The sequence below is a fragment of the Theropithecus gelada genome, chromosome 14 (genome assembly GCF_003255815.1).
Source record: "Theropithecus gelada isolate Dixy chromosome 14, Tgel_1.0, whole genome shotgun sequence".
Taxonomy (NCBI): Eukaryota; Metazoa; Chordata; class Mammalia; order Primates; family Cercopithecidae; genus Theropithecus; species Theropithecus gelada.
Window position 1 is genome coordinate 33,817,522 of NC_037682.1, and position 25,668 is coordinate 33,843,189.

The window sequence follows — 25,668 nt, forward strand, 5'->3', positions numbered from 1 at the left end:
TCTATAGGGTGGCCTAAATTTGGAAACATAGGTAGTTTGTTTTATTCAGGCATTATAATGTGAAATCAATAATCCATTTATAACATATTTTTCTATATTTCCAGACTTAGTGGCTACTCTAGAGTTGAACTTATTTGAGAACTGCCAGATTTTCATGAATCATGCCCCAAGCTTTAAGAACATTTGCTTGATTTTCTTTCTTTTAAGCCTGCTCAAATGATTTATGTTAAATTTAAAAGAGATTTTGAATTTAGATTACAAATTACCTCTCTTTTCAGTGTTCTGGACCATCAATGGAGCCTACAATTCAAAATTCAGATATTGTCTTTGCAGAAAATCTTAGTCGACATTTTTATGGTATCCAAAGGTAAATTTCTGTCATGGATATATTAAATTTACAGTGAAAATATATACACACATTATGTCTTTTCTGCAATTCCTTAACTTCATCTTTAAAAACTGTTCCATAAATAAACATGTTAATAACCAGCTAGTTAAAATTTTGAGTCAAATATTTTCTTTCAGTTTGAGAAATTTTAATAGTTTCTCAAACATATGCAGTCTCTTGGGTCATTGTATCTCTTGCGTCATTGTGAAAAATAATTAACAGTCCCTTACAATATACATGTAAGCTTAACTTGTTTTTATTGGGTTTTAGAATGTTTTCAGTTAAGAACTAGGAACTTAGGTATTACATTACAGATCCAAATCAATGTTTTTGTTCTTTAATTTTAAAAATAATCCTGTAGTTCTATTGATTGCTATCTTATTCTCTATGTATAGCCTATGATGACTGTTTGATGGTTTTTATTTTTTTAAATTTTCTGATACACATTTTTTGAGATGAGGTCTTGCTCTGGCTCCCAGGCTGGAGTGCAGTGACACGATCTCAGCTCCCTGCAGCCTCAACCTCCTGGGCTCCAGTGATCCTTCCCCTCAGTCTCCCAAGTAGCTGTGACTACAGGTATATACACCACGCCCAGATAATTTCTGTAGTTTTTGTAGAGACTGGGTTTCGCCATGTTGCCCAGGCTGGTCTCAAACTCCTGAGCTCAAGCAATCCGCTCACCTCAGCCTGCCAAAGTGTTGAGATTACAGGTGTGAGCCACCATGCCCAGCCCATTTGATGATTTTTAGATTACATCATTGTATATAGCTGAGAACCAGGAATTGTATATATTATGAGTCTCCTGATTAATTATATTAACTTGAATAACTCCTGGGCAAATATTGTTTGTCACTAAACCTTTTAAAGTCCTATTTCACAGGAGACTGAGGCAGGAGAATTGCTTGAACCTGGGAGATGGAGGCTGCAGTGAGCCAAGATCATGCCACTGCACTCCAGCCTGGGTGACAGAGCAAGACTCCTTCCCCCCAAAAAATAATTTAAAAATCCTATTTCAAATGGTGGTTCCAATCCTTGTGATACCCTTTATTCCAGTTAACTCTATGAGAATGATCTCTTCCAAATGAATGTCAAGTATTAATAATTTAATATATTTTCTAAAGAGCACCTCTCTGATATCCTAAAATTTTGAGTCCATTTGTTTTTTATAATTCTGAAAAAATTCTATGCCTGCTTTCATTTCAGTAAACTACAAATTTGATTCCCTTGAGCTAGTATTTAGTTTATGGCATAATAAGTAGGTTTAGGCACTTCTCTTTCACTGTTCACCTTTGCTATAACCTATTGTACAGTACTGAAAATTGTTAAGAATACATTTCTTCACATTTATTGATCTTTCACCAGCCTTAGATTCTGCAGATAAACTCTCTTGGTCAAGCTGTATAGTTTGGCATGCTCCCTAGGTAATTCTTCTTCAAATCTTTTACCCATAACAACTTCTATATACTTAATTGTAGATATAGGAGTTATAAAATAAAACTTATATAATAGATTGTGTTGTTGCTCCCTTTTCTTTTTAACTTATATCAAATTATCCTTATATAGCCTTTGAATTAACTGGAGACCTAGCCTCATGATGTAGCATGAAAACAAGCGTCTGTGTTCCATGCCAGTGACATAATTTTATTCACAATAATCCTTGGGCATCCTGAATGAGGAGCTGAACTTGTTGGCTGAATAGTTTTTGAATACACAGCTTGATATTTTTAAAACAATTACTCGTTGCATTCAGATAAGTGAAACAAATAACTACATTCAGTAAATGAATTCATATTCTTTGAAGATCTTATTTTGTACTCTATTCATCCAGGTTACAAGACAGCTCAAAATCTGGCATTTATGAGATATACCAAAGTAACTTTTAGAGCCAAGGTAGCCAGCTGGTAACTTTTACTTAAAAAATATTACTGTCCTGAGTATTCTCTTTCTTTTACCCGCAGCACAGAACTCAAGATTTCAGGGGAATATTTGACTCCTGGTAAGGGGTCCTGTTGTTGGCTGCCTGTTTCTAAATGTAAAATAACCTTCCATTTAGGCAAGAGTAAAAGTTTGCATATCTAGTAACTAAAGCACATGGATGTCTCTTCAGTCAGCTGCAGAGAACACTCAACCTTGAGACAGTCAAATTTTTACTACTGCTTATTCTTTCAATAAATAGTAGTGAGCACCTAATTTATAAGATGTACCGTACATTATAGAGAATATTAAGATTAATGAGATATTGACACTAGTTTTCAAAAGCTTATTGTGTAGTAGAATAAGTTGTTTACAAATATGAGAAAATTTTAATAAGCTTCCTTTTAAAACTATTTGAAGGAGTTAAGAATCCAAGGGATATGTATTTTGATCTAAATGCTATGCATATGTCTAGTTAGACTACCAGAAATAAAGTTTATGTTAATACTACTTTCTACAAAAACAGCACGACTGAATTATGATTTCTATGTTGCCATTCGAGTGCAAAGTTTGTTTTAAGGGTCATATTGATTATTTGATCAAAGAACTTAAGCTTCATTAAACACCCATGGAAAAACGTCTCTTCCTCCAAAGCTACCCAAAATCAACTTTGATGGTGTGTTACAATTTTTGCAAATTTGTTCATCTGAACAGATCCACTGACATGGTTCTAGTTGTTTAGAAAGAAAATACCGTATTCTATTTTCAAAAGAAGGCAACATCCAAATTATAGAATGTAATGATTTGCTACCTTTCAACTCTTACCAAGAATAGCCTCAAGAGATCATCATTGTAAATACTATTTCTGCACTTTCTGTAAAATTTCCGATAATGGTATCTTTCATTCTGTTATATAAGAATGTTTCTTGTGAATTTCTCTTTGATTTAGTTTTTAGGGAAAATTTTGTCTTACCTCCCAAACTGTTATTTTATTAAGTAATGATTTCCATGTAACTGGTCTTAATTTCTTCTGACTTGGCTCCCAAAGAGTTTAGAACCCATTTTAATGCTTCTATAGAGCAGTTACTAGGTTTCTGATTTCATCATCATTTTCCTTTTATTCTTACGACTTTTAATACTATTTTGACATATGCTTATTTTATTATAAGTAACATTAAACTATTTCTGGAACTAGGTACAATTAATAAGTAAATATGTTAAATCCTTTTAAATGTGTGTTAGTCAACAGAATTCACATATTGCTCGTTTTATGCAGAAAGAGCATTGTGTTCTGTTTGACTGTGGTCATTAGTCCTAGGTTCTGTCTTCTTCCTTTCCACTCTTTAGGATCTTTCTTATTTTTTATTACCAAATGGATTGTCAGTTCTTCTTATCATAAATCATGTCTTCTGTATGTAATCAGACCCTTATTGGTTTTATATGTTTGATGCCTCATTTTATTTTTCAGAGTGTATATTTGGGCAACTTTTAGCATTTTATTTTGTTGTATCTTTTGATTTTTGTTCTCAAATATAAGTTCTTTTGATATAGGTTATAGGACTTATATGCTATCATTCCTCAATTATTTAAGTTCTAGGGAAGTTCTAGGGAAACATGGATGATGTTTTTACCTTTTTAGTGTACCCTAAAGTCAATCAGTGCTACTGCCTGGACAGCAATATTTGTTTACTTAATTTGTTAGTATTTATATGGAATTGTGTGGAGGGTTTTTTGTTTGTTTGTTTTGGTTCATTTGGGGTTTTTCTTGGTGTTTGTTTGTTTGTTTGTTTTTTTGAGACATGGTCTCAGTCTGTTGCCCATGGTGGCACGATCAGAGCTTACTGTAGCCATGAACTCCTGGTTTCAAGCAATCCCCTTGCCGTAGCCTCCCAAAGTGCTGAGATTATAGTTGTGAGCCACCGTACCTGGCCTATATAGAATTGCTTTCCCACAATTTTGGTTCTAAGAATTTGGACACAGGAGTAAAGCATAGTGGATACAATGCAAAAAGATAATTCTTGTGGAATTATCTGAAAGTTTAGAATCTTCTGAAATTATCAGAAATTTTAGATAGCCTTTTCATCACTCTTATTGTTGGATTCTCACCCAAAGTATTCAGTCGCAAAGGTTCTCAAAACCAGTAAATGTATGGAAGAGTCAGTATATGAGAGGATAAAGGTTATGGCTTTGTTTAAGTTGCCTTATAAAAGTATTAAAGCAGTGCCATGCATGTGTTTATGCTTAATAAATAATACAGACATTTCTTTGACTTTTCCCCCTCAGAGGTGACATTGTGATTGCAAAAAGCCCAAGTGATCCAAAATCAAATATTTGTAAAAGAGTAATTGGTTTGGAAGGAGACAAAATCCTCACCACTAGTCCATCAGATTTCTTTAAAAGCCATAGTTATGTAAGTAACATTTCAATTATGTTATTTTTTGGTGTCATAATTGATTAACATTAACTGAATGCTGACAAAAGAAAATAATGTTTATTCATATTTTGAATGTAAGAAAAAATGCATCCAGTAGAATTTAAATATATTTATATCAAGAACAATTCAGCCATTATATTTTATATATTTTAGTTACTTTTAAAATCTACATAAACATCGCAATAATTGTTACAGGCAAAATTTACCAGTGGATGCTAAAATTATTGGAAAAAAGTTTGAGAAGAAATAGAACTTTGCATAATCTTAAAGTATCTCTCCCAAGATATTTATTACAAAGGGAAAAAACCTTAGAGGTGAAACCTGTCAGGCACCACTTTAACTGAGTTATCTTCATCATCATAACATGATATATCAACATAATGTAGCCTCTGATTGAAGCATCAAGAAGGGCACTTGCAGGAAAAAAAAGTTACAACCTCAGTCTACTCATGAGAAAACATAAGACAATTCCAAATTGAGGGTCATTCTACAATATAACTGACCAATACTCTTCAAAAATGTCAAAGTCATAAAAAACACGGAAAGATTGAGGCCCTGTCATATATTGGAGCAGACAAAGGAGACATGATAACTAAATGCATTTGGGATCCTGGCTTAGAAAGATTTTCCACTATTAGTGGGAAGTCTGACAAAATCAAATAAACCCTATGCTTTATTTTTTTTTAACATCCTATTTAAATTTTGATAATCAAAATTGTGTATATTGAAATTGTATACAACCACTTTGCTTGTACAGCTAGAAAAAGTGCAAGAATAGTATAAATGGAAGAATGCAGAGTAGATACAATGTGTTAGCTCCTTTCACCAATCACATGGCTTCTGTAACAGAGCTTAGGGGAAGAGAGATGGCCTTTTGTTTACTCAGCATATACTCTTCTTACTTTAATAATTATAGCTTAATTTTCTACTTTACTGTACATCTTCTGTGTCACTATCAAATTATTGATGCAGCTGTTAACTAACATTATCTCTGTATTCATCCTCAATGTAAACAGACAACTGAATAATGACATTGTCATCATAAATTTATTTTGAACCATAATAGCCTCTGATTGCCCTATAAGTAAGTTTGATCAATAGACTGTTAAATAATCAATCTTATTTATTTACCATTTGTAATAGACTATGGTTCAGCTGTACAAGTGCTTTTGATGTTTATTACTACAATGCCAAATACACAGTAATTGTTACCTTATGGTGATAACAGTGTTAAAGATGATAGTGTGCTGTCAGGTAACATATTTTTCTACTATTGCTTTCATCATGGACACTGTATCCTCTTCTCCTTTAAAAATGTTAGATTTTCCATGTAATTTCACCTTCATATGACTATTAGCATTTCCTGAGATATTCTAGTCACTTCTGAATTGCTTTAGCATCATGTATGTACTTGAAACCAGAAATGATATCAACAGACAGAACAACAGAGCAAATAAATACCGTATTGTTGTTGTCGATTTCTTTTTAAGAGTTATTAGAGGAGGATGTCAGTACAAAAGGATTCAGATGAAGTCTCTGCTAAGTAATCAGAGAAGATAACCAGCACTGTAAGATGTAAATTTTTTAAATGTTCTATTCAAGGAAAATATTCATTGAGTTTTTTGTTTTTAATTGACACAAAATAATTGTACATTATTTATGGGGTATAGTGTGATGTTTCAATACTAATATACATTGTATAAAAATGAAATTAGTACATTTAGCATATCTATCACCTCATGTATTTTTTTTTTATTATACTTTAAGTTCTAGGGTACATGTGCATAACGCGCAGGTTTGTTACATATGTATACTTGTGCCATGTTGGCGTGCTGCACCCATCAACTCATCAGCACCCATCAGCTTGTCATTTACATCAGGTATAACTCCCAATGCAATCCCTCCCCCCTCCCTCCTCCCCATGATAGGCCCCAGTATATGATGTTCCCCTTCCCAAGTCCAAGTGATCTCATTGTTCAGTTCCCACATATGAGTGAGAACATGCGGTGTTTGGTTTTTCTGTTCTTGTGATAGTTTGCTGAGAATGATGGTTTCCAGCTACATCCATGTCCCTACAGAGGACACAAACTCATCCTTTTTTATGGCTGCATAGTCTTCCATGGTGTATATGTACCACATTTTCTTAATCCAGTCTGTCACTGATGGACATTTGGATTGATTCCAAGTCTTTGCTATTGTGAATAGTGCCGCAATAAACAGACGTGTGCATGTGTCTTTATAGCAGCATGATTTATAATCCTTTGGGTATATACCCAGTAATGGGATGGCTAGGTCATATGGTACTTCTAGTTCTAGATCCTTGAGGAATCGCCATACTGTTTTCCATAATGGTTGAACTAGTTTACAATCCCACCAACAGTGTAAAAGTGTTCCTGTTTCTCCACATCCTCTCCAGCACCTGTTGTTTCCTTTTTAATGATTGCCATTCTAACTGGTGTGAGATGGTATCTCATTGTGGTTTTGATTTGCATTTCTCTGATGGCAAGTGATGATGAGCATTTTTTCATGTGTTTGTGGGCTGTATGAATGTCTTCTTTTGAGAACTTTCTGTTCATATCCTTTGCCTACTTTTTGATGGGGTTGTTTTTTTCTTGTAAATTTGTTTGAGTTCTTTGTAAGTTCTGGATATTAGCCCTTTGTGAGATGAGTAGATTGCAAATATTTTCTCCCATTCTGTAGGTTGCCTATTCACTCTGATGGTAGTTGCTTTTGCTGTGCAGAAGCTCTTTAGTTTAATTAGATCCCATTTGTCAATTTTGGCTTTTGTTGCCGTTGCTTTTGGTGTTTTAGACATGAAGTCCTTGCCCATGCCTATGTCCTGAATGGTATTATCTAGGTTTTCTTCTAGGGTTTTTATGGTATTAGGTCTAACATTTAAGTCTCTAATCCATCTTGAATTAATTTTTGTATAAGGAGTAAGGAAAGGATCCAGTTTCAGCTTTCTACTTATGGCTAGCCAATTTTCCCAGCACCATTCATTAAATAGGGAATCCTTTCCCCATTTCTTGTTTCTCTCAGGTTTGTCAAAGATCAGATGGCTGTAGATGTGTGGTATTATTTCTGAGGACTCTGTTCTGTTCCATTGGTCTATATCTCTGTTTTTGTACCAGTACCATGCTGTTTTGGTTACTGTAGCCTTATAGTATAGTTTGAAGTCAGGTAGCATGATGCTTCCAGCTTTGTTCTTTTGACTTAGGATTGTCTTGGCAATGCGGGGTCCTTTTTGGTTCCATATGAACTTTAAAGTAGTTTTTTCCAATTCTGTGAAGAAAGTCATTGGTAGCTTGATGGGGATGGCACTGAATCTATAAATTACCTTGGGCAGTATGGCCATTTTCACGATATTGATTCTTCCTATCCATGAGCATGGTATGTTCTTCCATTTGTTTGTGTTCTCTTTTATTTCACTGAGCGGTGGTTTGTAGTTCTCCTTGAAGAGGTCCTTTACATCCCTTGTAAGTTGGATTCCTAGGTATTTTATTCTGTTTGAAGCAATTGTGAATGGGAGTTCATTCATGATTTGGCTCTCTGTTTGTCTGTTACTGGTGTATAAGAATGCTTGTGATTTTTGCACATTGATTTTGTATCCTGAGACTTTGCTGAAGTTGCTTATCAGCTTAAGGAGATTTTGGGCTGAGACAATGGGGTTTTCTAAATAGACAATCATGTCACCTGCAAACAGGGACAATTTAACTTCTTCTTTTCCTAACTGAATACCCTTTATTTCTTTCTTTTGCCTGACTGCCCTAGCCAGAACTTCCAACACTATGTTGAATAGGAGTGGTGAGAGAGGGCATCCCTGTCTTGTGCCAGTTTTCAAAGGGAATTTTTCCAGTTTTTGCCCATTCAGGATGATATTGGCTGTGGGTTTGTCATAAATAGCTCTTATTATTTTGAGGTACGTTCCATCAATACCGAATTTATTGAGCGTTTTTAGCATGAAGGGCTGTTGAATTTTGTCAAAGGCCTTTTCTGCATCTATTGAGATATTCATGTAGTTTTTGTCGTTGGTTCTGTTTATATGCTGGATTACGTTTATTGATACGCGTATGTTGAACCAGCCTTGCATCCCAGGAATGAAGCCCACTTGATCATGGTGGATAAGCTTTTTGATGTGCTGCTGGATCCGGTTTGCCAGTATTTTATTGAGGATTTTTACATCGATGTTCATCAGAGATATTGGTCTAAAATGTTGTGTCTCTGCCAGGTTTTGGTATCAGGATGATGTTGGCCTCATAAAATGAGTTACGGAGGATTCCCTCTTTTTCTATTGATTGGAATAGTTTCAGAAGGAATGGTACCAGCTCCTCCTTGTACCTCTGGTAGAATTCAGCTGTGAATCCATCTAGTCCTGGACTTTTTTTGGTTGGTAAGCTATTAATTATTGCCTCAATTTCAGAGCCTGCTATTGGTCTATTCAGGGATTCAGCTTCTTCCTGGTTTAGTCTTGGAAGAGTGTAAGTGTCCAGGAAATTATCCATTTATTCTAGGTTTTCTCGTTTATGTGCGTAGAGGTGTTTATAGTATTCTCTGATGGTAGTTTGTATTTCTGTGGGGTCGGTGGTGATACCCCCTTTATCATTTTTTATTGCATCTATTTGATTCTTCTCTCTTTTCTTCTTTATTAGTCTTGCTAGTGGTCTATCAATTTTGTTGATCTCTTCAAAAAACCAACTCCTGGATTCATTGATTTTTTGGAGGGTTTTTTGTGTCTCTATCTCCTTCAGTTCTGCTCTGATCTTAGTTATTTCTTGCCTTCTGCTAGCTTTCGAATGTGTTTGCTCTTGCTTCTCTAGTTCTTTTAATTGTGATGTTAGAGTGTCAATTTTAGATCTTTCCAGCTTTCTCTTGTGGGCATTTAGTGCTATAAATTTCCCTCTACACACTGCTTTAAATGTGTCCCAGAGATTCTGGTATGTTGTATCTTTGTTCTCATTGGTTTTAAAGAACATCTTTATTTCTGCCTTCATTTCATTATGTACCCAGTAGTCATTCAGGAGCAGGTTGTTCAGTTTCCATGTAGTTGAGCGGTTTTGATTGAGTTTCTTAGTCCTGAGTTCTAGTTTGATTGCACTGTGGTCTGAGCGACAGTTTGTTATAATTTCCGTTCTTGTACATTTGCTGAGGAGTGCTTTACTTCCAATTATGTGGTCAATTTTGGAATAAGTGTGATGTGGTGCTGAGAGGAATGTATGTTCTGTTGATTTGGGGTGGAGAGTTCTGTAGATGTTTATTAGGTCTACTTGCTGCAGAGATGAGTTCAATTCCTGGATATCCTTGTTAACTTTCTGTCTCGTTGATCTGTCTAATGTTGACAGTGTGGTGTTGAAGTCTCCCATTATTATTGTATGGGAGTCTAAGTCTCTTTTTAAGTCTCTAAGGACTTGCTTTATGAATCTGGGTGCTCCTGTATTGGGTGCATATATATTTAGGATAGTTAGCTCTTCCTGTTGAATTGATCCCTTTACCATTATGTAATGGCCTTCTTTGTCTCTTTTGATCTTTGATGGTTTAAAGTTTGTTTTACCAGAGACTAGGATTGCAACCCCTGTTTTTTTTTGTTCTCCATTTGCTTGGTAGATCTTCCTCCATCCCTTTATTTTGAGCCTATGTATGTCTCTGCATGTGAGATGAGTCTCCTGAATACAGCAAACTGATGGGTCTTGACTCTTTATCCAGTTTGCCAGTCTGTTTCTTTTAATTGGAGCATTTAGTCCATTTACATTTAAGGTTAATATTGTTATGTGTGAACTTGATCTTGCCATTATGATATTAAATGGTTATTTTGCTCGTTAGTTGATGCAGTTTCTTCCTGGCCTCGATGGTCTTTACATTTTGGCATGTTTTTGCAATGGCTGGTACCGGTTGTTCCTTTCCATGTTTAGTGCTTCCTTCAAGGTCTCTTGTAAGGCAGGCCTGATGGTGACAAAATCTCTAAGCATTTGCTTATCTGTAAAGGATTTTATTTCTCCTTCACTTATGAAACTTAGTTTGGCTGGATATGAAATTCTGGGTTTAAAATTCTTTTCTTTAAGAATGTTGAATATTGGCCCCCACTCTCTTCTGGCTTGTAGAGTTTCTGCTGAGAGATCTGCTGTTAGTCTGATGGGCTTCCCTTTGTGGGTAACCCGACCTTTCTCTCTGGCTGCCCTTAAGATTTTTTCCTTCATTTCAACTTTGGTGGATCTGGCAATTATGTGTCTTGCAGTTGCTCTTCTTGAGGAGTATCTTTGTGGCATTCTCTGTATTTCCTGAATTTGAATGTTGGCCTGCCCTATTAGGTTGGGGAAGTTCTCCTGGATAATGTCCTGAAGAGTGTTTTCCAACTTGGTTCCATATTCCCCCTCACTTTCAGGCACCCCAATCAGACGTAGATTTGGTCTTTTTACATAATCCCATACTTCTTGCAGGCTTTGTTCATTTCTTTTTCTTCTTTTTTCTTTAGATTTCTCTTCTCACTTCATTTCATTCATTTGATCCTCAGTCGCTGATACTCTTTCTTCCAGTTGATCGAGTTGGTTACTGAAGCTTGTGCATTTGTCACGTATTTCTCGTGTCATGGTTTTTATCTCTGTCCATTCGTTTATGGCCTTCTCTGCATTAATTATTCTAGTTATCAATTCTTCCACTCTTTTTTCAAGATTTTTAGTTTCTTTGCACTGGGTACGTAATTCCTCCTTTAGCTCTGAGAAGTTTGATAGACTGAAGCCTTATTCTCTCATCTTGTCAAAGTCATTCTCTCTCCAGCTTTGATCCGTTGCTGGCGATGAGCTGCGTTCCTTTGCAGGGGGAGATGCGCTCTGATTTTTTGAATTTCCAGCTTTTCTGCCCTGCTTTTTCCCCATCTTTGTGGTTTTATCTGCCTCTGGTCTTTGATGATGGTGACGTACTGATGGGGTTTTGGTGTGGGTGTCCTTCCTGTTAGTTTTCCTTCTAACAGTGAGGACCCTCAGCTGTAGGTCTGTTGGAGATTGCTTGAGGTCCACTCCAGACCCTGTTTGCCTGGGTATCAGCAGCAGAGACTGCAGAAGATAGAATATTGCCGAACAGCAAGTGTACCTGTCTGATTCTTGCTTTGGAAGCTCCCTCTCAGGGGTGTACTCCACTGTGTGAGGTGTGGGGTGTCGGTCTGCCCCTAGTGGGGAATGTCTCCCGGTTAGGCTACTCAGGGGTCAGGGACCCACTTGAGCAGACAGTCTGTCTGTTCTCAGATCTCAACCTCCGTGTTGGGAGATCCACTGCTCTCTTCAAAGCTGTTAGACAGAGTCGTTTGCGTCTGCAGAGGTTTCTGCGGCTTTTGTTGTTGTTGTTGTTTAGCAGTGCCCTGTCCCCGGAGGTGGAGTCTACAGAGACTGACAGGCCTCCTTGAGCTGCTGTGAGGTCCACCTAGTTCGAGTTTCCCAGCGGCTTTGTTTACCTACTTAAGCCTCAGCAATGGCGGGCGCCCCTCCCCCAGCCTCACTGCTGCCTTGCAGTTAGATCGCAGACTGCTGTACTAGCAATGAGGGAGGCTCCCTGGGCGTGGGACCCTCCCGGTGAGGTGTGGGGTATAGTCTCCTGGTGTGCCCGTTTGCTAAGACCCTTGGTAAAGGGCAGTATTGGGGTGGGAGTTACCCGATTTTCCAGGTGTTATGTGTCTCAGTTCCCCTGGCTAGGAAAAGGGATTCCCTTCCCCCTTGAGCTTTCCAGGTGAGGCAATGCCTCGCCCTGCTTCAGCTCTGGCTGGTCGGGCTGCAGCAGCAATCCCTAGTGAGATGAACCCAGTACCTCAGTTGAAAATGCAGAATTCACCTGTCTTCTGTGTTGCTCGTGTTGGGAGCTGGAGACTGGAGCTGTTCCTATTCGGCCATCTTCCACCTCATGTATTTTTTATTTCCTTGTAGTGAGAACATTCAAAATCCTCTCGGGGTTTTTTTTTTTTTTTGACATGGTCTTGCTCTGTTGCCCAAGCTGGAGTGCAGTGGCACAATCTCAGCTCACTGCAACCTCCTCCTCCAGGGCTCAGATGCTCCTTCCACATCAGTCTTCTGAGTAGCTCCTTCATATACAACACAATATTGTTAACCATAATCACTCTACTGTGTGGTAGAACACCAGTAGGGCATTCTATTACTGAGTTTTTATATATTTGATAAATGTACAAATTACATGACATTGCCATTTTGTTCTGGGTGTATTCCATTCACTTTTGTTAGACAAATTTGTAAGTATACAGTACATCATTCTAATAATCTTGGTCAACACTTATTTTGTACTTCATCCATACTGTTGAGAATCTTTTCAAAGGTTAACTTGTTTAATTTTCACAACAGCAACATGATGAGTAGGTAAGAGTAGTATTTTACTGATAGGTAATCTAAAGAAGGAGGCTAAATAACTTGCCCAATTTCAAACAGTGAGAGGATTGAAACACAAGTAGTGGCTTCAGAATCTGTAACCCTCACGATGCCACTACTACTTCTTTCAGAATACACTTTGCCTATTTCTGTTCCCATCTCATCAAATTATACTTACTTTAAAATGTATTTGTCTTTATTATTTTTAAAAAAACACAGGGAAGTATTTCTGAGCAGGGGCAGTATTGGTTCTGAAAGAGAAGCCAGTGTTTTTGAGAGTTTGTCCCTTGCCAGTTTTTCTACGCTGGGTTATTCAAGTCCTAAGAATTGTGTAGCTATTACAGAACCACTTTAGCAAATGTGTTCCTTTAATCAAGGTGATTTATAACAACATTTCATCCAAGTTTGGAGTGCTCTGAGAAGATAGCCAAAATGTTTGCAGGGTCTACCCCTTTTGTCTGTCCCTTTTTTTAAGCTATCTCAGAAGCACACTGGTACAATATTTTATGAAATGAGTTTCTTACCCTTACCTCTGCATCCTCTTAGAAAAATCATTGTTGTTTATAAGATGAAGATATTACCATTCATATCTTGATTGAGCTGCTTAATAAAATGAACAATATTAAAATATGTTTTGAATTCCAGACTAAGAAAGTTTATTCTTGTATGTAGGTGCTTCAGAAAGCCAAACACCAAAATTCTTCATTGGAATCTAGCCTGTAGAGTTTAGCATGTCAAAGAAATAGCCTTGTTTGTAGGTTGGCAGAAAAGAACATAAACAAATCATTGGTTAAGTGATGTAGTGATGTGGGATCATTTTATTCTTTCCAGAGTTCTTTTTTGTTTGTTTTCCATTCCAGAGTTTTAAAAGACCACATGGCGAGCAACGCTTATGAATCAGCTTTACTTTTTACTGTTAGGTATTTGGAAACTAAGCAGTCCCTGTTAAGACGCTGTTGTGGGCCTGGTACGGTGACTCACGCCTGTAATCCCAGTACTTGAGAGGCCACGGCAGGCAGATCACCTGAGGTCAGGAGTTTGAGACCAGCCTGCCCAATATGGCGAAACCCTCTCTCTGCTAAAAATACAAAAAAATTAGCCGGGTGTGGTGACAGGCGCCTGCAATCTCAGCTACTTGGGAGGCTGAGGCAGGAGAATCCCTTCAACCTGGGAGGTGGAGGTTGCAGTGAGCCGAGATTGCGCCACTGCACTTCAGCCTGGGCAATAAGAGTGAAACTCTGTCTCAAGAAAAGAGGGGGGAAAAAAAAGATGCTGTTTGTTTTGTTTATTTTGAAGGTACTGAAGCCAATAATTCTTTCCTGGGGTTATGTATGAACTAAGCATTGGCTACTGTAAAGATATGAGAATAATTTGTGACTCTCGAAAGAAACAAATTGTCATGAGCTCAAATATATTGAGTATGTTGCCTTTCTGTATATTCTACAGGAATTCCTCAGTTTGCTGCTAGAAGCTATTGCTTTATCAGAAAAAATAATTTAGTTGGAAGTAGGAGCATGTAGCAAATAAGAAATAAATAAAATGAGTTGGCCGGGCGCGGTGGCTCAAGCCTGTAATCCCACTTTGGGAGGCCGAGACGAGCGGATCACAAGGTCAGGAGATCGAGACCATCCTGGCTAACATGGTGAAACCCCGTCTCTACTAAAAATACAAAAAACTAGCCGGGCGAGGTGGCGGGAGCCTGTAGTCTCAGCTACTCGGGAGGCTGAGGCAGGAGAATGGCGTGAACCCGGGAGGCGGAGCTTGCAGTGAGCTGAGATCCGGCCACTGCACTCCAGCCTGGGCGACAGAGCGTGACTCCGTCTCAAAAAAATAAAATAAAATAAAATAAAATAAAATAAAATAAAATAAAATAAAATAAAATAAAATGAGTTGGCATTCTCCTATTGGTTTGCACAGGAGGCAAAATGCAAAGTAAATCTCTACTTAATTTAGTCTCTATTCCCTTAGGGAATGTAGGGACAGGGCTCAGAAATACACTAAAATTTTGTTATAAAGCCAATTAAGAAGAAACACACTTCATAATGTTTAGTAGTATAATATTGTGTGATAATCCAGGACTATGCTTTTAATCCATGGGGTAACTATGGAATAGTTAGGCATTTTGAAATATAATAAATTCCTATCAACAAATATGTTGTAAAATCTACATCTAAACAAACTCCCTTGACACCACATCCTCCTATAGGGAAGAGTTGTGTATAGTTAACTCCATTCTGAGCTTCGTATTATTTTTTTGAACTCATTCCAGTTAGGCTTTGGTCTCCACCACTTCATTGATGGTTCTTGTCAAAGTCCCTAATGACTTCTCTTGTTGTCTCTCCAGTGATCAACTCTCAGTCCTCATCATACTTGACCTATTGTTAGTATTTGAAATAGTTGTTCTCAAAACCTGGGTTCACTTAGTTTTTGGGACACTGCTCTTTTTGGTTTTTTTCCTATCTTTCTTCTGAATTTCCTTTATTGGTTCCTCCTCATATCCAAATATTGGAATGATCTTCAAACCCTGGAGTTAACTAAAGGTTCGTATTTTAAATTTTCTGTTGTTTATCTACACTTATACTTTAGCTGACCTCATCCTGTCTCATGGTTTTATGTACAGTACTTTTTAACTTACTCTCAAATGTATATCAACTATAACCTCTTCCCTGAACTCTGGAATCATGTCTAATTGTCTAATATCTTCACTTTAATGAATAATGGTCATCTCAAACTTACTGTATCCAAAGTTAAAATCCTGATTTTCTTTCCCTAACTGACTCCTTCCATACAGTTCCCATCACAGTAAAGAAAACCTCATGCTACTTTTTCAGGCCACAAACCTTAGAGTTATCCTTACTCTCCTTCTCTTTCACCCTACATCCAATCCCTTAGCAAATCATGATTATACCTTCTATATATAATCAGAATCAGACCACGTTTTGCTACTGTCACTGCTACCATCCATTAGTTTGCAAGATGAACTCATCTCTCTCATTTTGTTGCAGTAATTTTTGAACTGTTTTCTTTGCTTATACCCTTCCAATTTTCTGGCTTCTCTACCCCTTCCGTTGATATTCTCCACACAGCAGATAAGGTCATCCTTTTTGATGATGATGCTCTTTAAGAGTGATTATGTCACTCTTCTGCTTAAAGACCCCATTGGCTCCCCATTTCACTTACAATAAAAGCCATAGGCCTTATGGTGGCCTGCAAGACCCTGCATAATCATTTTCCCTGCTGCCTTTCTTGTAATTATTGTGTCATTGGAACACAATCATGCCCATTCATTTGTCTGTTGTCTGTGTTTGCTTTGTCTAAAATGTCAGAGTTGAATAGTTGTGATAGAAACTATATGGCTTGCAACGCCTGGACTATTTCCTATCTGTCACTTTTCAGAAAATGTTTGCTGACCCCCTGATCTAGAGCGTAAGATTCTTGGTGATAGGGACTCATTTTAATCGCAGTTGATTTCATATCATTTCAACTGTGATTTGGCAGCTAGTAGATATTTTTAAAATACTTGAAGGGTGGACAGATCTAGATATATATGAATAGGGTGCTAGTTTCTTTTCTACTTCTACTCCTTTGTTCTACTGGTTTCTACTGCAAACTTGCCCCCAAGTAAATGCGTGATGTTATGACTTCTCAGAAGATGTTTGTGGAGCCTACCACTCTGCTGAACTGGCCAATCTGTGGTCATTCTAGTCTTCATAGAATTGAAAGCTAAGCTATTTCCAATGGTAAGACTACCTGACTGCCTTACACAATGGCAGGTGAAAGTTGTAGAAAATATTGGACTGTTCCTCTTACTGTGTACCAGGAGAGCAGAGTGCTGATTAAATATTTCTTTTCCTAAGTGACTTCTATTTAGGACTGCATATTTTTCAGACCTTTCTTTAAGTAGAATAAAAATTCACCAGGCTCTGAATTGACTTATCACTATGGAATACTGAACTTAGTTAAGGTTAAGTCTCCTAAAGTACTGGGGGAATTGAGGCATACTGGGCTTACCTTGTTGTCATTTTGAAGGAAGCATTGATGCCCCTGAAATGCTATGGTGGTTTTATTATGATGAAGGCTAAGTTGCCCTTGCAACATTCATTGCCTACTAATTAGGTTGTGTGGTAATAAAAGTTTCTGCATTTCTGTGGACATACATGTGCCTTTTGAACATATTTAACTACTATACAGATAATTTGTTCTTTTGGTCCTTTTATTGGTTTATCGGCTTAATGATGGGTAATGTTGTTACCTGGAGTTTATAAATTTCTCCTTTTAGGATTTTCTGTGGTTGCTCATTGTAAAATGAAGAATCATTTTAAAAATCTTTAAATAAAACCTTATTTATTGAATTTTCATGTCTTAACCATAGTAGCTACCTTGTATTGAGAATAGACATATTAATAGAATATGATTATGGAAATTTCAGTGTATTCTGTGGTTAGTGTGGTTAGTGCATAGCAGTCTTTTGCTGTTGTTACAGGAAACAAATCTGTACTTATTAGAAAAATCATGTTTTTACTTTTATCTGAGGGCTACTAAAGATATCTGGCTATTTAATTTAAAGGTTTTTGGCTGTCTTTGATACCATAGATGTCAGCGTTATACACAAAAGGTGAAACATTGTTCACCAAATAATAATCCATTACCACAGCAGAGTGATGGGAGGTGACTAAGGAATGTAGTTATTTCTTATGTTTTTCTTTGTGAATTGTAGAGTATGTTAATAACATCATTATTACTGGCAGAAATGTAAGAAGTAGAGACAATTTTACATTTCAGAAAGAACTGATTAAGTGTTAGCAGGATGTACTGGTGGTATAGTGTATTAAAAGGAGAACTTGGAAATGTAACAATATGGCAATAATAAAGCTATTTTACAGTGTATTAGATAATATTTAAATAAAACTGATGGACAACCTAAGAAACAATCTTACTAATTAGCATTACAAAATGGTCACTTTATATAGTTAACACTAATAGTCCTTTAATGAATACTGTGTATTTAGGTTATAGTTCGAATCCCTGAATATTCTAAATGCTGTCTTTCTATTTGTTTAAATGTCATTTCCCTTAGCTAAAAGTCAACCATCTGGTCTTCTATTACCACTTGTATTATAAACAGAAAAAAGTACTCCTCTGTAGAGAGAGGAATCATCAGATTGAAAGGGCTTGTGTATTATAAGCTGCTGATATACTAAATCCTTATGTCATTTAAATAGAAGAACTGCCTAATAATGTCACTTATTACAACTAGGGTATCTAAATAAGTGACTTGTTTTTTGCAGACTATAGTGATAAAAACCTGTGCCACATATCCATTTCTCAGCAACGGCTCCTAGGATAATCAATCATGGCATACTGCTAATGCCTTGATTGCAGCTGATATAGAGGAAATATGTTTACTCTTTTGCTAAAGTGAAGTTCACTGCGGAGGTGACGTGACTTTTTCATTCTATAGCTAACACGATTCTGAAGATAAATTTCACTCATTGTTTACAAGTCTGAAGTGTTTTTGTTCAGATGTCAACGCTAAAGAATAATCTTTGAGGCTCCTCGACTTAGTGTTTTCTGATGTGTTCTCTGAACATTTTCAGAATAATTTTAGCTTAGTTTAACAGTAATATGTAGTTTATAAGAATCCTATTTTGTAGTAGTATATTTTACTTTCATATGTTTGAAAAGATGTATATATGAAGATCAACATTTCTATTGAAAGAGTAGCAGGTTGTCCAGAAATTTGTATGTGTTGCTCACCTAGAAATATTTTAACCACTCAAAAGTTAGAAAGTTGGTGCCATTGGTATGAATCTAGAGAGGCAGGATACAGTTGAGTAAAATGAAAATATTATATGTATTTTTATCTGCAAGTTATGTGGGACTTCTGTACTTTAAAGTTGCTTCAAAGTCGTTTGCAGAAATTAAAGAACAAAATTTGTTTGTAACACAGGTGTTCAGTGTAAGCATCTGTACCAGACTCCAAACTCTGTTGGTAGTAAGGAGAATATATTCCAAGTGTTATGTGGCTTCCTAATCTAAAACAATCTTATTTATTTATTTATTTATTTTCTTTCAGAGACAGAGTCTCACTCTGTCACCCACGTTGGAGTGCAGTGTGCAATCTCGGCTCACTGTAACCTCTGCCTTGCAGGTTCAAGCAATTCTCCTGCCTCAGCCTCCTGAGTAGCTGAGTAGCGTTTGCCACCATGCCCAGCTAATTTTTGTATTTTTAGTAGAGGCATGGTTTCACCATGTTGGACAGGCTGATCTCAAACTCCTGACCTCAAGTGATCCGTCTGCTTCGGCCTCCCAAAGTGCTGGGATTACAGGCATGAGCCACTGCACCCGGATGCTAAAACAGTCTTTACTAGGTCTGCTGGAAAAACTGCTGTTGAGTGGGTGAAATATATTCAACTCTTTTGGAATAAGCAAGTAAATGAAGTTTTGATGTTATCACTTTGGGTTATTAAAATTTGACAGGTTTTTGTGAACAACTTCATCTTAGCCCATAAAAGTATTCTCACCAAACCAAACAATCCTCTACTTGAAACAAGAATGAAAAAGAGGAAAAACAGATATAAAAGCAGATATACATATTATAAAATAGCTAAAGATATTAAATTAGCAAGAAAATATTGGCATTACAAGTTATTGCACTGCCAACCTGGACGTTAGAGTGTTTTCCTCCTGGGATAGAATTTTCATAATTACTTTAAGAAAATGTATAAATCACTTAGTATGGCACAGCTAGTGCTTGTATCCAACTAAACACAAATGCAGAGCTAACAAGGAAAGGAGACTAAGCAGTATTTAACAAAATACTTAAAATTATAGGTGATTTAAAATTCTTGGATGCAACTTAAGATTCCCATCTACTTTGTGTACATTATTTATGATTCTTGAAAGCAAGAAGGATTAGAGAAACCTTCTGTTGTCTAAAGAGACTTGAAATTTGACCTGACTTCCCAGTGTAAGGAAAGTCAACGTAGGTCTAGGGACACAGACTGAGACTGATAATGGACTTCTGACCCCAGACCAATCCCAGCACTCACACATCTTCCTTAATGAGGCTGCCTCAGAAGTGGCCAGACCACTGGACTTGGGAGGGGGGACATCTAAGGGTAGACTGGGAGAGAAGACTTAAATAGCTTTCAGGAGGCTATAGGAGTATACAAAATTTGCCAGACATTAACCTCTCAACTTTCTTTTTTGATGTGTGCATTCATTAGTTCCACAGACACTGAGCACTTACTTGAGGGCCCGTACACATTAGGGTAGTCCTTTGCCCCAGCAACACCAATAGAACTTTCTGAAATAATGGAAATATCCTGTATCTGTGCTGTCCGATGTGGTAGCCACTAGACACACATGGCTGTTGAGCACATGAAGCATGGCTAGTGTATCTGAAGAACTGAATTCTTAATTTTATGTAATTTTAAAATTTAGATAGCCACATATATGACTAGTGGCTGCCATATTGGACATTGTAACTTCAGGGGGTTATAGTTAAGTTGGAGGAATAGACAAAATTACAGTATGGTATGATAGAATTATGCACAAGGTGCTTTGATAGGCTCAGTTCCTTTTATGTTTCAAGCAGGGGAATAACATGATCAGGCTTAATTTTTATTTAGTTTCTGTGGGGCCATTCTGATGTTAGTGTAGACTAATAGAGGATGGCTAGGATTAGGAGAGCCTGGAGGCAGAGAGACCAGTTAATAGGCTGTGAGTGAGGCATAACTGAAATAATAACATTGAGAATAGAAAGAAATACAAAGACTGCAGAAAGATTAAGGAAATAATCTAGACAAGATTGGATGCTGGAAGAAAGGGAATTGAAGGGCTTAAAAATAACACCCAAGTTGTTGGTTTTTGCCATAGGGTGGGTGGTACAATAAAATAGGGTTGTTGGGGGAGATGTTAATTTGGGAAATGGAAAGAAGATATATAAAATTTTGGACAAGTGTAGAAGTCTATTAATATGATTAAGGTAGATTATATTTTAAATTAATACTGTGGCAATTAAATTTTATAGCAAGTAGCAAAAAAGTACCGCTTTCCCCAGATGACATCTGGATGCTTTGCTGTTCCCTCCTTGATGTCCATAGTCTGTTTCTGTCTCCTCGTCAAAACAGTGTTTTGATGAGCTTAGCCCTAGATCATTCTTACTTTTTAAAGATCTTCAGCTATTCTCTTTGTATCATGCATCATCACTAAAAAATGCCATCTGTCTCGTGCCACTGCACTCCAGCCTGGGCAATAGAGTGAGACTCTGTCTCAAAAAAAAAAAAAGTCATCTGTCATCCACCTGCCTAATTTGCAATTTTGTATTCGCAAAGCTAGATTTTATTCTAAATAATCTGCTGGGTTTGGTACATTAGAGTTGTGTTTTGATGAGTAAAACACAAACAGGAGAAGTGTCTGTCAAATATATTCAACAATGCCTGTTTCTAAAAAAAAAGCATCAGTAACATCAAGTACAAAAAGACCTACATATTTAATTTTAGTCATTTCTTTTTGCAGTATGGCAGTCTTTCTACTGGTAATCTATTTCGAATACCCTTTCAGATATAAATCTGTTTTTCTAGCCAATCTCTATATTAACCAGCTATGCACAGCAACAACAGGAGATTGAAAAGAGTTACAGAGATTCATCTGTAGCAATAAATCCATATAGGATGAGTTTGGATTTTAGGAAGAATTAAGTGGAGTGCTAGGAATAAAACTTTTGGTGGAAACATATTAGTACATATTGTGTACAGTATGCATCTGATTTACTGTTTAGAACTTTTTCTGAGAGCATGAGAAAACTCATTATTGTAATACTTACCACCATTTTCTACTACACTTTGAAATACCCTTTGTTGAATTAAGTTGGGCTCATCCTCTGGAAGGAGAGCAAGTATATAGACCAAGCTGTATTAAAGTGAAAGTGCAGAGATAGTCTTAGAATGAGAATATAAAGTGCTTCTTTTAAATCCGAATCTCAAAATAGCAGGTAACATTGTATTTACAAAGAGACAGAGGTAAAAGACTGGGACAATAGTATTGGGAGGCGTGGATAGAAAGGCCTATAAACTGGCTTCGGTCCCAACCCTCCTCTCCATCTCCTACGTTCTGACTAGTTGGTAAATGGTTCTAAAGAAGTGGATGCTTGATAAGGGCATAAGCATTCAATATTTAATAAACATTGCTTGATGAACATGCCCATTTAAGTTCGAGACCAGCATAGTGAAACCCCGTTTCTACTAAAAATACAAAAATTAGCCAGGCGTGGTGGCACACGCCTGTAATCCCAGCTACTCTTGAGGCTGAGGCAGGGGAATCACTTGAACCCAGGTGGCGGAAGTTGCAGTGAGCCAAGATCGCGCCATGGCACTCCAGCCTGGGCAACAGAGGAAGACTCCGTCTCAGAAAAAAAAAAAAAAAAGAATAGAAATGTTAGTTTTTACTGCTAATCTAGGATGACTTTATCGTAAAAACTGAATTTCGTTAAATTAGGTGGCATAATTGATGTGGTACTTACTCATAATTAATGTACATTTTTAATTATATTGGATTCAAGTCGAAGACTTGGGTAACACCAGAGCTATATAATTGAATATAGTGTAAAAGAAAATAACCAGAAACATAAAGTAAAATAGCAAAGCACAGTTAACTTTGCAGAGATCTGGGTAGACTGCCTAGGAAACCAGGGACAAAGAAAGCCCAATAGACATAATTCACACTGGCAGATGTGGCAGCTGCTAGTAAGTGCTCTTATTGACTGCTTCCTGGGTGCCAGGAGTCTTGTTTCATTTGATTCTCATAGTATTTCTGTAAGGTATTAGTCTCAGTTGTATAGATGAGGTTTAAATAACTTGCCCAAGGTGCTTACCTAGTATGCAGAGCTGTGTTTGGAACTCAGGACTGTGTGTGACTGTGTGGACTGTATTTTTAACCACTATCCTAAACAACCCACCAGAGGTTATATTGAGGCTAGATGGAGGTATTGAGAGCTTAGGGAAAAAATGAAAGAGCTTATCTTGCAATCGCCAGGAGAATGAGCAAGTCAAGCCTTAGACTAAGCTTTAAACCTACTCAGCAGGGAGAAGCTCAATGAAAGAGAACCTGTTAGTAAAAAGCATACGCCTTACTCAAATCCCAGTGCTATAGGTGTAGCCTACTGAAACTTTTGTGTAAATTCCTTTTTGGTGATGACTGGCTATGAATGTAAGGTGGCACCATTTTTAAGGAGGGAAGGGCAATAACAGTTCCCAGCAATGTAGATAGGATAGCAATGAGGCTGAATTTTAAAAGGGAGAAAAGGAAGCAGGACCGCATAGAAATAGTACATATTAAAATAGTTAGTGTATTAACTATTCTGTGCCCAGTCCCTATAATCCCTTTATCATGCATCTAGCATTTGGAAACACTTCTATCAGGACTCCAGATATTCTTCTGCCTTAATTAGCTCAGGTAGACAGAACGTGGGCAAGAAGTTAGGGCAAGGAGAATGACAATGAAAGTAAGTAAAACTGTTCCTTGAGTTTGTTTTGAGAGATATCCAGAACTGACATTTGAGACACTCCCGTTTTTAAAAATTAAAGATTAATGTTTTCTCAACTTGGTGTTCTAAAAGTCTCTTCTATTTATTGTATCTCAGAATTTAATTCTTCACTTTTTTTACATGTGTTTTTGTATATAGCTTCTGCTGGCATTACAGGAAGGGTTAACAACGATTTACTGATGGTGCTTCCAATTTTGCTGTTACATGACTCAAACAAATTGGGTTTTATGATACCTTTTTAGAACAATATTAATATTCATTTTCAAATATTATCTCTAGTAGTTCGTGTGCATAGGATCTTACTATGGCCACACTTTGGTTACATAAGTCATGATTAAGCAGAATATACAGTGGCCACGTAGGAGGTGTAGTAACTTGATACTGCTTTCTCGTAAGATAGTAAGATAAAAAACAATTACATAGTATTAATTATTGGACTAAAATCACATCTTTTGAATGTACATTCATCATATAGACTTTTTTCATAGGCAAGGGAATTATGCATTTTATAGCCCACTGATTATTCCATTAAGCACAAAATCTTTGAAACACATGCTAAATGGAATACTTTTGAGACTAGAGTATTGTTGATTTATCACTGTCATTTGTTTTTACTAAATAGAAGCAAAAAAGACTATCTGATTGCTTTCATAAATGTGTGCACTTTTTCTTGTACATTACAGGAAAATGAAAAAATAATCATTAAAAAGAAATTCTAAAAACTTTGTTCCTCACCTTGCCTCATAATTTATGTTTGTTTATTTCAGACTATTGTTTTGTTGTCTTTACAGTTATTTTAGAACCATTAAAGACGTATGAGCAATAGGGCCAATGCAAACCCTACCATTGCTGGTTGTAAACAATAAAATATATGGCAAATAAAGTGTTAATTAAAAACAGTCTGTTCTTAGGATTTTCTGGTTTTTGAAACTTTTGAAGGTCAAACATACAAATATTTTTTAGCCAGAACTTTTCTTAATTAGATGTTATTTGCCTCATCAAATAAATGAATTTGATTGCAGTTTAGTAAATGTGTTATTTGATATTGTGGACGCTTTCATCAGATTTCACTTGAATCAAGAAAGGTAACACCTGTGGATTGCCTCACAAAAGCCTCTTTTGTTAAATGGACACCCGCAGGGCATGAGGCAATTACATTTGTTGCTTGTGCTAAAAAGGAGGTACTTAACTAGACCTCAGTAAATATAGCTGAGAACTAGAGGCTTGATTCTTTTGTCCAGCCCCGAGATTAGGTTTTATCATGGCTCAGGAAGTAAACCTCTGACGTCGAAAGGAAAAACAAGAATGATTTAAAGGTCCCTTCATGCCTTAAAATTTAGCTGTGAAGTTAGCAATATCTCAGACACATGGAGAATTCAGGTTTCGGCAAAATTAAAACAGTTTATGGCATTCATGAAAACATATATTCATATATTCAGTCTTATGCATTCATTCAAAATGGCATGGCATATTTACAAGAGTACAAAATTAATCCAACTTAAAAATTTTGATTATGAGACGCAGTGAACAAAGACATAGCATTAGGGATTTCCATTTTGGGCCATTTGCAAAACATTTAATAGAAATGTGTTTATTAGAGTGGTTTTCAGCCTTAGTTGTAAAGTTATCATAGCTTTTAAAAAAACATTTCATTATGTCTTTGTGAGCACAAAAAAGGAAGGAAAAATACATGTTAATCTACCATTTTATCCTGTTCATATTTTATTATTGTTATATTGCTATAGAATTCTTTTTTCTATTATCTGGTTTGAATTTTCAACTTACTGACAACTAGTAGCTTAATCTAACAGGCCATAACTGTGTTTAAAGTTAGAAAGAAAATGTTTATTCTGTACCTTGCCTCATTCCATATCAGAAAAGTCAGGTGTTGTGTTTCAGACCCAAACCAAAAAATGTGTTTTACTGTATGTTTGTTAAAATGTGTTCTTGGCTAGATTAATATTTTAGTCATCTATAGATTTGATGACAGTACTGTGAATTGTATAGTGCAAGTCATTTACTTGTA

The 25,668-nt window shown here is 36.6% G+C and overlaps 1 protein-coding gene across 1 annotated transcript in view; it reads left to right on the forward strand.

Annotated features, from left to right (window-relative positions):
- Positions 1-25,668, forward strand: part of IMMP1L (inner mitochondrial membrane peptidase subunit 1) — an 83,275-nt gene that overhangs the window by 48,524 nt on the left and 9,083 nt on the right. The window contains exons 3-4 of the mRNA XM_025358484.1: positions 279-367; positions 4,586-4,712. Of these exons, the coding sequence (XP_025214269.1) occupies positions 279-367; positions 4,586-4,712 (216 nt within the window). The remainder of the gene's footprint in view (positions 1-278; positions 368-4,585; positions 4,713-25,668) is intronic.